Source organism: Tiliqua scincoides, chromosome 5, assembly GCF_035046505.1.
Source record: "Tiliqua scincoides isolate rTilSci1 chromosome 5, rTilSci1.hap2, whole genome shotgun sequence".
NCBI lineage: Eukaryota > Metazoa > Chordata > Lepidosauria > Squamata > Scincidae > Tiliqua > Tiliqua scincoides.
In genome coordinates, this window is record NC_089825.1 from 119,769,056 (window position 1) to 119,786,313 (window position 17,258).

Here is a 17,258-nt window from a genome sequence, read left to right on the forward strand (position 1 = left end):
GATGGGACTCGTCAGCCTGGGAAGGCAGCTCATCGGAGAGAAGGAAAACTCTGATCCCCAACCTCCACTGCCTTGTGGCTACATCCAGTTATGGAAAAGGCTTCAGGAGTCAACCTCGAGGCAAAATCCGGAGCCGGAGTCCCTGAGGCAGTTCATGGCTGAACACAGTCACGTTCTGGCAACTCCTGCAACGCCGCTGGAACCAACCGTATTGGCCTCTGCCTTTCCATTGGACCATTTCAGCGACGTGGAGAGTGGGGATTTGCTGCATGGGTAATAGCCTATCCTCCATACCTACTTTACCCAGGCTTCGCGCACTGGAGAGGACACTCTGTTCCAGAACACTATTCAGAGCGTGTTACCATAGTCTTCCGAGACTGAAGGATGCCAACAGGATATCGCTAATACTGAAATACTATTACAACCAAGGCAACTCCTTCAGACTACCAAATAAGGATGCAAAAGTTTCTTTTTAAAGGAACTTTCTAAACAATTACTTGAGAATAAGGAGTTTAAACACATGGAATTGTAAAAGTTACCCTCTCACAGTCTTTGCTTGTACACAGTCCTCCTCTTCCTGAAGCAAATACTCATCAGCAACAACAGACCAGTTAGATCAGATACAAACTCCGGCACAAATGGCAGCGTAGTGTAAGTGAATAGTGTTGGAGAAGACCAGGTTCAAATCTTTCATCTGTGAAATTCACTGATTAACCTTGGACAAGTCACATTCAGTCTGGCCTACCTCACAGGGCTGTTAGATAAGTGGGAGCTATAGATGAAACCCTTGGGCTCCCTGGAGAAATACAAATACACGAAGTTGTAACAAGACCCTGGAAATAAACATCAGTGCCAATTTCTGCCTGTCCTGCTATTAGAATGACACTCTGAAGGGATCTATCAAAACCCAGAACTGGGTCACCTTGATCTCTTTCAACATCACAGACACCATTATGAGATAATGGTATCCTCCTCTGAAATTGACTCTGGCCAAACCGGACTGTCAAACCTGTGGCACTGCATCTGTATCTCCCAGTACATTCAATAGCAGCCGTCAAAGCTGCCATACTCCATTCTAAAACTTGAAAGTCCCTATCTAGATTTGACACTATCAGATCTAGACTGACCAATGAACAACTGCTAGTTCATTACAGAAGATTGACCTCCTTGAGGAGTTTCTTGTACAGGCTGTATCTTGCTTCACTCATTCATTACTAGCTGGATCACACCTACTTGGATTAGATTTTACCCTTTCATGGGATCACATTGGCACTTGAAGGTCATGGAATAAAGGGTAACACCTCAGTCCTGCACCGCTTGGCATTTTGGCCTAACTTGGCAGCTACATTCCCCTTCACTTCCACCTGCTTGTACAGGAACGTGCCAACACCAGTGCAATCCTTTTGTGAATCTTGACAAAGTGTGTTCTGGTGCATGAAATCGTATGTTACAATAAATCTTTCAGGCAACACAGGACTGGGGAGGGGCAATCCTGCTCATTGAACAGTGCAGGAGAGATAAAGAGAAGACAGATTACAAATTTTTTTTAAAAAAGATGTAAAAAGCCAATGGCTCTGCTCTCTATTCAAACCTGAAATCTGGTGCCAGGCTGAACAACCAGTGTCTGGGGGGCGGGGGAGATACCCTCTCTAATGTGTCCTTCTCTGAAGTAAGAGCCAAGCCAAACAGCAGCTTTTAATGCTTTACCATGCAGGTCTGGAAAGCTAATCACCCCACCCCCCAATGACCACAGCCAAATCACTTTGTAAGCTTCTGTTCTGAAACAGAGTAAAGCCTGGTCTATATATGCAGTAGAACGAGGTGGTCAAGAGGACTATATCACTCCAGGCTGAAGGTCAGACTAATGTATCAAAGAGAAAGGTGCCAACCTGCTCCTTGCTGTGCTAGCTATTTGCAGGGAAAATATTCAAAAGATATCACCCTCCATCACTACTTTGTAATGCATTTGCTGAGCAGGTAGACAAGGCCCAAAACAATAAAGAATTGAAGCTGTGACAAAAGGAAGTGGGGGGGAACAGAGTTGGGAGGCAGCCAAGGAAATGCTGTTGTACAGAATCATGTACAGACAGAGACCACTACAGCCATAGAATCTCTTTATTCAAACAGAAACACACACATACACACACAGGGATAAAAAGGAAAAAAAATAATTACTGACATGGCATGACGCAGACAACGCGAAAGGCCACTTCTGTCCTTGTGGTTTAAGAGCTTTGAGAAATATTGCCACTTATAATTGGGGGATGGGGCAAAGGGAGAGAGAGAGGGAAGAAGAGAACAAGTCTACTTGACCACTGGGAAGTAAAAAGAGGTGGGGAGAGGTGCACTTAGTGCTCATAGAAGGGAAGAATCCCCCACCACCACTTCTCTACCACCCTTGATATTTCGAGACTGACCTCCATGAACCCTGATATTAGACTGTCTCGACATCCCCTACACCAAGGCCCATGGGCATTGGCATTCCCTATCCTCCAAATCTCAAGGCATTCTTGGCTGAACCTTTGCAATGCTCTTGGTCTGTAGTCAAAGGCAAGGATGAGGCAGTGATTTTTAAGAACACTATAAAAGGAGCTACAGAAACTCCATAATCATCATCATTAGCAGCAGCTTGGGGAGGGAAGCCAGAAGAGAAAAATGCGGTGATTCCAAGGTCTTTGATGGAGAATTCTGCTTTTAGGAGGCCCAGAAAAAAAGTGGGATATGGTGGGACTGAGAACAGCAAGGCTGGGAATGAGAACTCCTTGGTGTCTGAAGGAGGATAAAGGGGTCTCTCTTTGGAACAAGTAGTGCAGGAGAGGGGGCTTGCCAGTCAGCCCCACTGGGCATTCTACCAGGTTAGTGGGCTCTTGCATGTTATGAAGTGCAGGACTCAAGAGTGTTAACTTTTGGGAGGAAGGAGAGAGCTTGCTTCTTAACAAGTCATACCCACACGAACCAGGCAGGTTTGGAAATTGGGGGGGGGGGGAGAGGAGGATGGAGAATACACCAAGGTCTAAAAGTGCATCTCTAGGACACAAAATGGAAATGGAAAGGAATTCCTCCTCTTTCGGTAAGACTAGCCAATCCCACTTCTGATGAACCTTGTGTGGGGGAGGCGAGCTCCACCCACAGGATACATCTGAGAGAGAAGATGCTTGCTGTGATAATGAAAGAATGTGAACAGGCCAAAATTCACCAACAACGCTTATGTGTTAAAGTGCATTTGGCGCCTCTTCTAGTCAACTCTGAGATAAGCACATCAGCATCTCTGTTACTATTCACAAAAGTGCAGCTGAACATGCCACCTGATAAATTGGTCGGCTTTTCCAAATCATAGGTGATCTACTTGGGGTTAAGGACAGAATGGTACATACCATGGGGGGAGGGAATTTTCCTAGTGGCATTCCCAAGTATTGCTGCCAAGGGGGGGATGCAATGACAGGCTATTATGCTTCTCCCCACACCAAGGCAGCTGTTGTGGGAGACTTGTTACTGAGCTCTTTAACCAGCTTTTTATAACCAATTTTAAAAAATGGGTGGGGAAAATGAACGTTTTGAGGGTAACTGGGCTGAAGTTAAACTCTGACAACATGATGAACATATTAGGAGAAAAAAGTCAACACACAAATGATAACTTTTGGAAGAATCAATCCAGAATTTCACACTGGTGTACAAACAAATGCTCTCAAAATCTCACTAGGTGGATTGAAGACCCCAGGACATAGTGACAACCCTTAGAGGAGAGGGTGGAGGGAAATAACCATTTTCAGCCAGGACACCAAGAAGCCTTGCTCCATCTTCTTCTCCCAGCCACCTAATCCACCGCTGCCTCTCAGATATTTGCTACAAACAGCCATGACTCAGAGGGGACGGATCTGTGTCAACATGTTGAGATGCAACGCGCCTCGATTTCATCCCAACATGGAAACAACATTTAGCACAAGCCTTGCACTTCCTACAAAATCCCCTCCCTCTCACTGTTCTCCTAACCCTATTTGCTTGAGGTAGCAATTCACATCAAAGCCCGTTGCAACCTTCTGAAGCAAATTTCAGATCCTCTGCCTGCGTGGGACTTCTGCTAATCCCACCTGCCCCCTACGGATAAATCTGGACAGGGAGAGAGGAAAAGGGCGGCAAATTTGTGCTTCTGGGCGGGGCCATCAGTATCAAGAGGCTTTTGCTCGACAGTGTTCTCCCTGCCCCACTCAGCATTACCCCATCAGAAGACCTCTGGTACAATTCAAGCGTCAATTTTAATTGCATCAAAACAGACAGGTTTGCTCAGTGCAGCAGTGTGTACGCGAATGGGGCAGGGGAGGAGAGGCGGCATATCGCCCATGGATGAGAGAGGCTACCCCCTCCTCAGGTGATCCTGTTGCTGGGATTCGTCAACCAACATGCCACAAGGAGGAAGATGCTTTTGCCCTCTGTATGCACATCCGTTTCTCTCGCAGGCGCTCAGTGGTACCAGGTCCTGATTTCTTCAGTGATTGCTGGGGGTGGGATAGGGAGAGAGAGCCTGGGCCCTTGCTCTGCCCCTTGCTGCTTTCTCTTCTGCCCCCCGCACCTGCCCAGAGGGGTGAAGGCACCAGAAGGACTGGGGACAGTCCCTGGCAAAATGGACTTGATCAAGCGAGCAGCCGTGGGCTTCTCCAGTGACGAGTCCCACTGGGAGACTTTATCTGGGGAGGAAGACAAAGGTGGCAGCAGAGACAGTGTTAATCATTGCATTCACATTTTAAAAAATCCATTTCATCCATAACTTATATAGCATTCAAACTGGGGGCGTAAATATTTCATACACAAAAAATAAGTACTGGGTCACATAAGAGTTTTGCGTTCTCTCTCTGGTTTTAGAAAGCAAAACACAAATGTCTAGTTCTTATGGCTGATAAGAAAAGGTCTGCTGCAACAGCCAATGCTGTGGGTAACAGAATATAGATATGGTGGAAGGCAAAATGAGCTGGACCACTGCTGGAAGTCAACAGAAAGAAACAGGAGGCCACCAAGGCTCAAGGCAGTCTGCATAGAGGAAGACAAATCAGAGTTCTGTATAGCAAATCTTACAGGTTCCAGAAAGAGACAGATCTGTATATATTTGCTTATACTGCATAAGCAGAAAATTACATGTTTCTCATTTTATTTGTTTTCAATAAAAGGGCTGTCCATGAGAAAACTGGGGTCTCCCACATCTTGAAAATATGGTAAGGATTTACATATTTTCTCTTCTTTGCATTTGCAGCTAACGAGTTCCCACTTGAGAAGAAAGTAATTATTTCTGGACTTTATCTGCTTAATGTCCTTCCTACTTAATAATGTCATTTCCAGCCCTCAGCATGTGCCATGAATGCTATTCTGTCCACTGTATGAAATGAGTTTGACTCCTCTGCACTAGACAATACCAATCAGTGAATATAACTTGCAGCAGACTTTAGGGAAAAAAGTAGAGGCACCTCTCGATTACATGGGGGTTGTGTTCTCTAAAATGAGTGCACACATAACAAACATGTAAAGTGAAAATATTTTTACCATAGGGATGTAAGTAAGTGATATAGGTTAGGGCAGTGGTTCTCAAAACTCTCTGGGAGAGTTTAAGAGCCACCAAGTCTTTGCATGGGAGCAGGAAAGGCAGTGACGCGACCCCCAGGATTGTGTCGCTAAGGGGGCTACAGGGAGCCCTTTGCAACCCTCCACAGGGCTCCCTGAAGCTTAAAAAGTGAAAGGCTGGGGAGCCCTGTGGAGGGTCCCACAGGGCTCTCTGTACCCCCAGGAGGCTGCAGCAGGGACTGGTAAGCGCATGCCAGTCCCTGCAGCCCCCTTAGTGATGCGATCCTGGGGATCATACTGCTGCCGCACCCCTGCCCCCACACTTTAAGGGGGCAGAGTCCAGGGCCCTCTGTCTGTGGCGTTGCAACACCATAGTTTGAGAAGCCTTGGGTTAGGGGAAAAGTTGTAACACTTCTGTTGATCACTAGAGACTTAAGGAGGGAGGGTACTGGGAAGAAGAGGACTACAGATGTTGATGGTTGAGATGATTTGTTTTCTCCAGATTTCCAATCTCATGATGTTTGAGAAGTACAACCACCATGTCTTTTGGGTGGCTTCCATTGTCTTTTCCTGGCAATATTTCTCAGTAATTTTGCGTAGCCTACAGCACATTCCTACTCACTTTTGAGCTATGTTCATGATTTGGATCGTCTTAGTTTAAAACAGCCAAAGCACTCGCAATTAAATTGAATACTTCTGTCAACCACTGTCAACATCAACCTCCTCTTTGTTCTCTGCTTCATCACGTTCTTTCCCCTTTCAAGGTCAAGCAAATCTTGGGGCAAACGTTCTTTGAGAGGCTAATAACTCTGGCACATCTTGTGACGCCATCTCTTCATGACCTGCTTTCTTAGCCACACACACACAATTTCTTCTCCAGTTTTAGACAAGTTACTTTCAACACCCAAGCCTTGAAAAGTCACACACTGGATAGGGACCAGTTTTTCCCCCAAACACCATATGAATGACTAATTACATCTCATGTGTCACCAATAAGCATCATAAACTCTCCAGAAATAATTAAGTCATTTTCCCACTGGCAGTAGCCTTCACTACAGCATGAAGTGTCTTCTTGAGATATTATGACGTAAACGTACTAATCACACCCTGAATAAAGTGTGCAGTGTTCAAGAGAAGACACACAACATGGACATAAATCTTGAACTGAAATTGGACGTCTAGGGTCATTACCCACTAGGAGTAAGATTTTAAAAGAAAGCTTCTCCCCTTCACAATACCAACAATCATTCATCTTTCACAACTTCTGACACAAGATAGTCACAGAAAATGTGACCAGTAACCTTGGTATCTGAAAAGTAATGAACTGGTAAAAAGATGTGTCACAGTCACCTTTGAGAGGATGGGAGTTTGCAGAATGATACTGCAGTACTGGTTTTAATTTGCAGTTGCCTTCAGCAATACCCCCAAACTGTACAGTTAACTATCCTGAGAAGTCTTGAAGCGGGCTGCCATTTTCAATTCACAAGACAAGCACGTTCATGTTGGCATTCTCTTCCAAAAAGAGCCTTTTCGCCCAGATCAAAAACCTGCTTTGCAGAATATCCTCCCTCCTCAACAACAGCCTTCAGAATCTCAATGAACCACTCAGCAGTCATGGCAACAGCAGATGAAACCTCCCCATTTGCCCTCATGTTGCGATAACACTACCTTTGCCTGAAGTTAGTAAACCATCAGAACTAGCACCGAATGGTTTCATGGGGCTGCCTTCCTCTTATAGTTCTTCAAAGATGGTGTGCACTTTTGCCTGGGCTAGGAACATGCCGATGGGTATGTTGCACGGATTTTGATATTTGATTAGCGTGCTCAGCATTCACTCCACATATTCCATTACAGAATTCCGAGCATAAGAGATTCTCTTGGCTCGAGTCTTGAGGATGTCCCTGATTGAACACTCTTCGTCAACTTTCTCAGATGGTACAAACAGCACTCTCATGTAAACTAAGGAGGTGACCAACATGAAATACACACTCTCTAAAGCAGGCATTTTCAACCACTGTGTTGTGGCACACCGGAGTGCCGTGAGTGGTCCACAGATGTGCCACTGGAATTTGGGGGGTTATTTATTAGTAGGGCCAATGGGGATGTGAGCCCCCAACTGGCAGCATGCTGCGTCTTGTCAATTGTAAAAAACCTGATGGTGTGAAATGTCACACAGGTCTATGCAGCTGGCCCAACATGTGGGAGTGTGGGAAGGTTTACTGTGCTATTTTGAAAATGTGCAAGCACAAGATGTGGTTCTGGTATTAATTTAACACATGCATTATGTCAAAAATGGGTAAATCAAGAGGTGCCTATACTTCTAGATGTTACTACTGCAAACACTTGAGTATAGATTGAGGGCAGGTTTTGAGCAAAAAATCATGGATTTTTCTATGGCCCTTGGATAAATCAGGGGGTTGGTTGGTTGAAAACTTAGGTGGGTGGTGCGACTATAATTTTGTCTGATTTTACCCAAGGCCAGATCCTGAAACATAAGCTACCAGTAATTGTTACTTAAGAACTGGACAGTCTCTAATTTATTAAAAACATAGTAAAAGATCATAAGATATATTTTTATTCATTAACTTTTTAAGTTCTGGTCTTCACAACCTTTTTGTAAACACTGTTCCCCTCGCCTCTAGAGGGTTATCTGAGTCTCCCAGAGGAAGTGCACATCCGTGCTCTGCCTCTGTAAGGCTCTGAGGGAAATTGCATCTCTTGCGCGATTTCTGGGTAGTCGTGTGAGAGACACAATTTCCCTCCGCCTGAGCTTTACAGAGGCAGCATGCAGACATGGGAGACTTAGACAACCTTCTGGACGGGAGCGAAGTACCCCCTTCCCTGAGAAGGGTTTGCATTGCATCAAGTGCTGCTTGACAGGGATTGTGGTCCCGATCCCTGTCAAGTGGCGCACAACTGTAGAACCACTGCTTTCCATGGGTGTTATTCTTAAGTAATGGTGGGCTGAATTGTAGCACAACTTTGTTTCAGATGCAAATGAGGATTACATCCTGGTGTTTTAAAAACCAGTCCTCTGCCAAACATTTGCAAACTAGAATGAGGGTGCAGAAAGGCTGGGTATGAACCTGCCAAAGAGAAAGAGGCTTGCATGATTTAAATGAATGTGTTGAGCCCTGGCTTACTTTTTTCTCAGGAGGAGTGAAAAAGTTATCTTTGGCTGCAGTTTACAGCTTCACTGCCTTGGAGACTTAGGGCGCAACCCTAACCCCTTATGTCCGTGCTTTCCAGCACGGACATAAGGGCAATGCAGCTCTGAGGTAAGGGAACAAACATTCCCTTACTTTGAAGAGGCCTCCATGAGTGACACCCAACTGCAGGATGCAGCACATGTCCCACTGGGACTGCTATGCCATTGCTGGAAAGCACTGACATAAGGGGTTAGGATTGTGCCCTAGTAGTTGGCAACCTTCAGTCTCGAAAGACTATGGTATCGCGCTCTGAAAGGTGGTTCTGGCACAGCATCTAGTGTGGCTGAAAAGGCCGATTCGGGAGTGACAATCCCTTCCACACTGGGAGCAAGTGCAGTCTGTCCCTGGCCTGTCTCCCTGGCTATGGGCCTTCCTTCTTTGCCTCTTAGCCTCAGACTGTTGGCCAAGTGTCTCTTCAAACTGGGAAAGGCCATGCTGCACAGCCTGCCTCCAAGCAGGCCGCTCAGAGGCCAGGGTTTCCCACTTGTTGAGGTACACTCCTAAGGCCTTCAGATCCCTCTTGCAGATGTCCTTGTATCACAGCTGTGGTCTACCCGTAGGGCGCTTTCCTTGCACGAGTTCTCCATAGAGGAGATCTAATAGCCCTGTAATTATCCCTGCATTGACCACTTGTTCTTCTCAGGGCTTCTCCTGGCTGTGCAATGTGCCCGAGCAGCCCTGACCCCTGAGTGACGTGCAGATAAGGCGAGAAGATGATTTACACTTGATTTATTGGCAAAAATTTTCTCACCTTATAGGTGAGTATCTACAGTACTCACAGAGTTTTGTCATCATTAGTATAGAAAGCCTTTTAAAAAATACTTTAAGAACATTAGATCAGTTCACAAAAAATGTTAACTGGAAATGAACCCCTGCCCACCAGGTGTTGGGTATGAACACGTCAAAGACCAGCTACCTCCATCATGCCCTGTCTGTAAGCTGCTCACTGCTTGAGGACACCACTGGGGCAGATGGAACTTAAGAGCCTGAGCCAGCACAACAATCCTTGCATCCTTACGTATCGTTATAGAAGGAAAGAAACAGAAGACAATGGCATGATTGAATGGGACAGACTGAAGAGCCTCACTCTGTATTTCTGTAACCCAAGTCCCCCCTTGTGTCCAGTCAGGTTTTTTCCCTCTCAAATACCATCGTGCTCTCAGTGGTCAGGAGACAACCATTCTCCAATGACACTGTGAAAACCCTATTCCCATGCCCAGCTCCTCACCTGGCCGCTGGTTGCTGTTGCTTTTTCTTGGGGGAGCTGTGCTCAGGTTGCGGAGCCTCTGTCGTCCCCTGGAGCGCTTGGGCGGAATCAGAGGTAGATGGGGAAGGTTCTACTGTGCTGCTGGCAAGGGGGACAATCACACAAATTGTCACTTGTTTTCCCCATATCTAGCCTGTTCAGGTCAGATCATTCCTCTTAGCAAATTAGATGACTCATGCGATATAGTACACCCACATGCACTTCTCATACCCACCTGCAACTACAGGAGGACCCCCATATCAATGGTTTCACTTATCCACTGATATGGGACTTCCCCCCACCGCACCCATTAGTGTGATTTTAAGACTTACCCCTGTTGAAATTGTCTCTTAAACAAGGTCACTATAAGCTTAGCCACTCATAGTAACCTTCGAGCTGGTTGCTTAAAAAAAACAAAAACTAAACAGAGATTAACAGGAAGGTGTTAAGTTCCGCTTCTTATTAACCTCCGTGTACTTTGTTTTAAAGCAACCATGCTGCCAAGAGGCAGCTTGAAGATCACTAGGACCTGCTAAGCTTATAGCATCCCCTTTAAGGAAGAATTTCAACAAGAGTAAGTTTTAAAATCACGCAAATTGGCATGCAGGGGGGCATCCCTGGTATCTACAGATCCCAGGTACCTGCAGGGAGGGGGGAGGGGTCTGGAACCCAACCACCGCAGGTATTGGGGTACACCTGTACTATCACAATAGGCTCTGTCTTTCTCCCAGAGGAACGAGTGGTCCCACTGAGAATTACGGAAGACAGAAAGACTGCAAGAGTCCTTGGACTCTGGTCATCCCAATGTTGAGAAAGGAGGCACGTTTTTCCCCTTAAAGGGGGTATAGTGCCTTAAAATTACACCAGCTATAGAAATCAAACTGGAAAAGGAGAGAGGAGGCAAAGGGTCTCTGTGCATGAAATACTTGCTATGCTGGCCTCCTAACGTGCATGCGCAAGAAAGGAAAGGAGTATCCAACACACCAGACGCCCAGCAAGACACGCCAGGTGTGTTGTACGTATCATGTGCCTGAAGTTAGCTGGACAACATTTCAAGATAGCCTATAAACAAAACCAACTGATTTAATCATCTCACTCATTTTGGATGCTTGCAAACAAAAGCCCAAAGTATGATAATTTACTTTACTTTGCTCAAATAGCAGATAACTGCCATAATCTGGATAGTAATTCTACGCAATGGAAACAGATACTCCTTATGCTGGATCACAGAGGGAGAAACAATTTCATATATGTGGACACATACAAATACTTTACTATTACTTCCAATATACCTGGCTATTATTGGGGAGGGAGGGATTGATGCTATTGCCATACTTATTCACCTTGAAGCCTGAGTGCCCTTCTGACAAACTGCTCAGAGGAACGAACAGCCAATTATGTTGCATATCAAATGTCAAGTTCTCACCTGGCTACTGTTGTCAGGATGGTGGGATTTGGTGGGTCACCCTCTTCTGGAGGACCTGTGTCTGGGGTGGGAGGATCCTGCTGAATACTAGATGCTGCTATAGAGAGAATGCGGGGTGGGCAGAAGAAAAAAAATAAATATTTAAAATATAAATACAAATATCAAAAATGGATATGAAGAGGGGACAAATAAGATGAATGAATATACTATATGTAGAGGCCAGAGCCACAGCTAAAGAAAGGCAAGAACAACCTCACCACCCTGTTCAACCTATTGTGAAACCCTATCTTCACAGAGTTATTTCTGAACCTTGAAGTAGCAACAGTTTGCGATATTACAGATGTGGACTAAACACACAACAGTGCACAGAACAGCCTCAGGATTGTGAGGAAGCTCATAGGACTAAACAAGCTCCTATAGGTGCACAAAAACACACAGAGAAGACAATGAAACCCTAATGAGTTTTCAGCAGGCTGAACTTCAAGGGAACATACACAGGGTTCTTCAGATGCTCACACATGATCTGAGCTTGTTGCAACAGCAAATTACAAGACATAGTAAGATGTGAAAACGGGGCATATTTTCTGGAAAAGGCAGTGCAAGATACACAGAGTACTTCCTCAATATATCCCCCAAAGGGTTTAGGGGGGTACTCTAAGTACAAGGGTACATTACCCAATGTCTTGACCTCAAACACTGGTTAAGTAACTTTGATACTTTGCTGTCTGCAGTTGCCTCCTCACAGTCAGCTGGGAGGAAGAACTTCAAGGTACCAAGTTATCCGGTCATGGGCAATGAAGACAGAGAAAAGGAGGAAACAGAGCACACACCCAAGTGGCTCCATGTTTCTTTCATGTTCCCCTCCTATCTGTGAATAACTTGCAAGGATTCCTCATAGTCTCCGCCACACCTCCCCCAGCTCTCCTGCTCTGGAGAAGACTTCCAACAGGTATGAAGTCTCTAGCTCTGCCTGGGGAAAAGGCCATTGCTGTGGTCGTCAGACCATTTTGTGAAAAATGGGGATGGGGTGGAACCACCCCCAAGGCTGGATACAGTTGTGTTGCTTTTGAAGATCCACAGCGTCACTCACCTCCTGCTGGGGATACATTGCTTTGCGTCACTTCCTGAGGGAGGATTGCAGGGGTGACTGGACCCACGGGCGTTTTGGAAGTGCTGGAGAGGCAAATGGGTAAGAGAATAAAGGAAAAAGAAAACAAGCAGCAAAGCCCCATCCTTGTTAAATTATACTAATTTTTTTAATTTTTTTTGCACTGAATCTCTTCAACAAGTTCCAGGGGTTCATCTACGTCCTGACTTTCTGCTCTGGATATTCAACAGGTAAGCATTGCAAGGTCTCACCTCTCTAGCTGCGGGTGGGGTTCGGTAAATGTGGCCCAGTTCTCATCTGTGGTGGGGTGGGCACCATCTGAGCTGGACCTGTCCCACACTGCTGCTCCTGTGTCCGCAGCCACAGGTGAAGGGGTTGCCATTGGTACTGAGGAAGAGTCGGAGGGACTGTCTGCCCAATTGGGATCTAGGAAAGAACAGGTTTGCATAAGGATCTAAGCAGGCACCCACATATAGCAATGAGTTACTCTGCTCTATGGCTCTGGCACCTTAAGCTACGTGAGACAGCTAAGTAGTTTCATACGAGGGAATACGGCATCATTCTAGACTCATCTTCTAAACTCCTTTAACCATAAGAGACAAAGTTCTCTTTGGACTTTTGATAACAATTTGGTATACTAGGGAAGAAAAATTCAAATATTGTGTCAAGAAAGCCTAGAAGTTGTGTGTTTTTGTCCTCCCAAGTTGGTTAGTTTATCTTTTCTTAAAGCAGCAGAAAGATCAAGGAAAAGCCAATTACTCTGCTGTTCTCTTTCATAAGATTTCCAGTTTCAGAAAAATCATGGCAAATGAGCCTGGGGTGGACTGTCTAGAAAATTTGTATTCTTCTCTACTGTACAGTGAACTGGTTTGGAGAAACTGAGGAGATCCTAATTCAAGCAAAAACTGCTGAAACAACATGGTTAACAACCTGGTTAAGTTGTGAACAAGCTCAAAACCTCCAATTATTCTCTTCCTCTCCCAACACCGCCCTTCCCCAACTAGTTCAGCAGTATTTGAGCCACCATTTTGCTTTTGTAGCAAATATTCCCAGGTCAATACACAGGTTACAAGCTTCCTCTCCATAAAACCCCACGCCCCTGGTGTCCTGCAGAGCCCTGACCTCCCAATGCTTTTTCCATTTGTTCATTACAGCCATTGCTGATAGGGACAGCAGCTCCTTCTCCCCCACCAGGATCTTCCTCCTCACCACCTTCCTCTTCAGAGTCCTCACTGTCTTCACTATCTGTGCTGCCAAGGCTCCTGGGGGGGGGGGGGGAAGGAAGAAGGGAAAAGAATTTGAGATAGCTTGCTATACTCACAATCTAGACTGTTTGAAATCCAAGACAGAAGTGCCAATTCAGAGATATTTGTCCTTTTCAGAAGGCAACAGATTACCATAAAGCTAAGGGAGTAAGACGTCTGGGGTGGGGGGTGCGAAAGAGAGAGAGAGAAAGAAGAGCAACCCTATAGTTTAGGGTTTAGACTTGTTTAGATATAAACTGAACATTCTCAATGGGACTTTTGCCACTAAATGTGAAGCAGGTAGTAAAAACATAGGAACTGCAAAAAGTAGTCTTAAGATCAGTTATTAGATCAGACCAGTTATGAAAGAAAAATGAGTCCCAAATGAAGTCTGGAAGACCGAGACAGCTCACTACAGAAGCAGGTGGCGGGCAGAAAACGAAAGGAAAGCGAGACTTGATAATTAGACCTTTGTATCTTAAATATTTTTAAAATTCAGCTATCGTGAATCAATACCAGCTTGGATGTCATAATCACTAACTGAGCTACAACTCATTATTTTTAAAATTACAGTGCTTAGCACATGATTGCTCACTTGCTCATTCTTGCCCTATGCAGAGGGCACCACGCAAGAAGAAAATGAGGGGGAAAAGAAAGAAGAAGCCTGATCACTCACAGTGGAGCACTTGGGAGCTGCACTCTTCTCTGCAGTTCTCAGTGGGCTCCATGGTGCCCCAATGCTGACTGCTGGGAATAATTCCTGGAGCCTCCTCCCTTGCCTGACTATCTCACACACCAGTGTGTGGGGATCCTGCCTACTCAAGATGCCTTTGCTCTAGGAGCAGAAGTCACCTACACTGCGTGATCTATCTGAAAGATTCTACAAAAAAACAACAAAAAAGAGAACAGGGTGCCTAACCAAAGGAGCTGTCTCTGATAATATCTTGGTAAAAGCAGAGGGACATGAACTAGGATATTAGGGTAGAGAGAGAGAAACAAGGGGGTACTTGGAAGCTACCAGAAAAAAGGCTGATCAATAGTGAAGTTGTTCCATGTGAAAGGAGGCATAAGAGGGGAAAACACAGTGCAGATCACATCCAGAGTGCTTGTTCCAGTCCACGTCACAGAACTTGTGACGGCCTTCAGGCCTTCCACGGGTGATTCTTCCCCTACCTGGCTGCAGTAGGCTGTGTGGTGCCAGAAGACACAGCAGCCTCCTTCTCCTGCCAGATGTCCTCCCCATCTGAACCGTCAGCCTCTTCATCATCATCAAACTGCTGGATTCGCTCCTTGTAGCAGATGTCAAAGAGGTTGGAATTGGGCTGTTGGAGAGAGTGCAGGCAAGATCAGAATATGGCCAAATTAAGAAGGGAGGAAAGGGAAGAGAAGGCAACTGAGGAGCAAACACTTACACTGTCATCATCCGCGTTCAAGGAGAAGGTGATGTTGGCCGTCTTGTCGAAGGGAGCACTGAAACAAAGCAGGGAGAGCGCAATGGGAGGTCGAGATGACATTATGGCAAATTTGTATGGAAAATAAGCAGGATCTAGCTTAGAAAAATAGGGACCAAGGAGGGAGTAACATGCTGCATTGGGGTGGGGATTTATCCTGTTCCTAGAAGCTCCAAAACAAACACACAATGCTTAGCATTTATGTACTACTTTATGTTTAAAAAGCTTCATGTTAACCTTTCAGTGACAACCCTGCAAAAAGGTAGGTCAGTATCATACTGCAGATGTGAGCAGGGGAGGGGGTCTGAGACAGAGATCATGGTCTGTCAAAAGCCACCTAGCAAGTTCATGGCCAAGACCAGATTTCCCAATTTGTGGGAAGCTACAGGACTACACTCTTCCCCCCCTTTCCAGACAAGCAACAAAGCTAGGTTTCATTACAAACCAGAACCTTTCTCCTCAACAGACCCACCCCAACTCTGGGCATCATTCTTGTTTTTGTGTGCATTTTCTCCACACACTGCCTCCTAGAAGAAAATGGAAGCCTCAGCTTGGTGCTACTCGTATTCCAGCAGGGTATCTAAGATGGCAGAAAAGTCCACCATCAAATAGGGGGTTGTAGGTCAGCCAGCAGTCTACCATTCCACTCACCACAGCAAGTGTCCCACTGGCCTCTCACTGGAAAATGGAGAGGGTATCGCAACAACCTCATAGCTGTGCTGTGTTTCTGAGGTGCTTTACACACAAAATCAAGTCCCAAGGATTCCACCTAAGCTTGAAACTGGGAAGGGGGCAGCCCACAAGCTGGGCTACACTTCAGAGAAGCTCAGACTGCCTTGGAAGGCCAATACAACTACGAGCAACTCCAAAGGAGGAATGGAGCTTGTCCTTTCCACACTGTCTCCAAGCACAACAGAAATATAGCATTCCTCCTGGGGGAGGGGCAGGATCTTGGTGACCATAAGTGTTTGGTTGGTACCACAAAAACAAATGTGTGAATCTCCACAATAGCACTGAATAGCACAGATCATAACAGAGACCAAGTCATAATAAAATAAGAACCACCAAGGCACCAAGGGCACAATCCTATGCATGTCTACTCAGAAGTCCCAATAGGACTTACTCCCAGAAAAGTGAGCATCGAACTGCAGCCTAAATGTCACAATGAGAAGCAGGTGGCTAAAGTCCATAGTTTGTACTGTAGTCCATCTGCTTTCCAAGGGACTCCGGACACCTAGTCACACTTTAACACAGAGACCTTTTATAAGTGAAGAACAGATTTGGGGTTTGCTTATAGCCTGTTCTGCCTGGGTGGGTATCCTTGTTGAGAGAAAGCCAGAAGGCAGAGCTGCAGATATGCAGGGATGGATGTGGCCCAATGCCCCAGCACATGGCTGGAGAGGAGCACAGCAGCACATTAGGCATTACCTTTTCAGCTGACGGAAGTGAGCACTGCAGGGCAGATAGGCGAGAGAGAAAGATGGAGAGAAAGAAAGAGAGGCAGACACATGAAATCAGAAGGGTTGGGGAAGGAACAAGACTGCTCTGGGGTAAGGGGGATGGACACCAGACCCCCGGCTCCCTTTCTTGAATTAGTGCTGCCCTCCAAAGAATGGCATTCATGCTGAGTCTGTCTCAACAAAAAGCATCAGGCATCCAAGCCTCCTTTCTCTTTAGCAGGTGAAGTGCTCTAGTTAGCGAATGAGTAGAGCAAGCTGGAAGCCAGACACTCCAGGGATGGGTCTGGAGTATAGACTAGATCCTTTTTCACCAGGAACCTAGTAATCCTGGCTTCCCATTTCAATCCATTTAATAGGCTCTAACCCATATGCTGTTGTATCAGCTTAGCTACCATCAGCCAGCATGAGTGTGCAAGGCCAGGCTCAAAAAAACACACTTCCACTCCAACTTCCTGAGCCCCACTGTCTTCAGAGAAGTTAAACAATGCTGGCTTCCCCATCCCACCTCTGAGAACACAGACTCTCCTGCAGACCAGGAAAAGGTTCAACAGATCAAATGGCTTCACT

General features: G+C 45.8%; 1 protein-coding gene across 5 annotated transcripts in view; it reads right to left on the reverse strand.

The window, feature by feature from the left end:
* Positions 1-2,101: 2,101 nt before the first annotated feature.
* PPP6R1 (protein phosphatase 6 regulatory subunit 1) overlaps positions 2,102-17,258 on the reverse strand; it is a 55,206-nt gene continuing 40,049 nt past the window's right edge. The window contains exons 16-24 of one of the 5 annotated variants that reach the window (XM_066627200.1): positions 16,660-16,683; positions 15,193-15,250; positions 14,954-15,102; positions 13,659-13,798; positions 12,788-12,962; positions 12,519-12,601; positions 11,429-11,522; positions 9,985-10,104; positions 2,102-4,682 (exon numbers count right to left, since the gene is read on the reverse strand). In XM_066627200.1, the coding sequence (XP_066483297.1) occupies positions 4,679-4,682; positions 9,985-10,104; positions 11,429-11,522; positions 12,519-12,601; positions 12,788-12,962; positions 13,659-13,798; positions 14,954-15,102; positions 15,193-15,250; positions 16,660-16,683 (847 nt within the window). In that variant the 3' untranslated portion in view covers positions 2,102-4,678. Of the gene's footprint in view, positions 4,683-9,980; positions 10,105-11,428; positions 11,526-12,518; positions 12,602-12,787; positions 12,963-13,658; positions 13,799-14,953; positions 15,103-15,192; positions 15,251-16,659; positions 16,684-17,258 lie in introns of those variants that run through there. The other 4 variants (XM_066627201.1, XM_066627199.1, XM_066627203.1 and 1 more) reach the window with 4 other exon arrangements.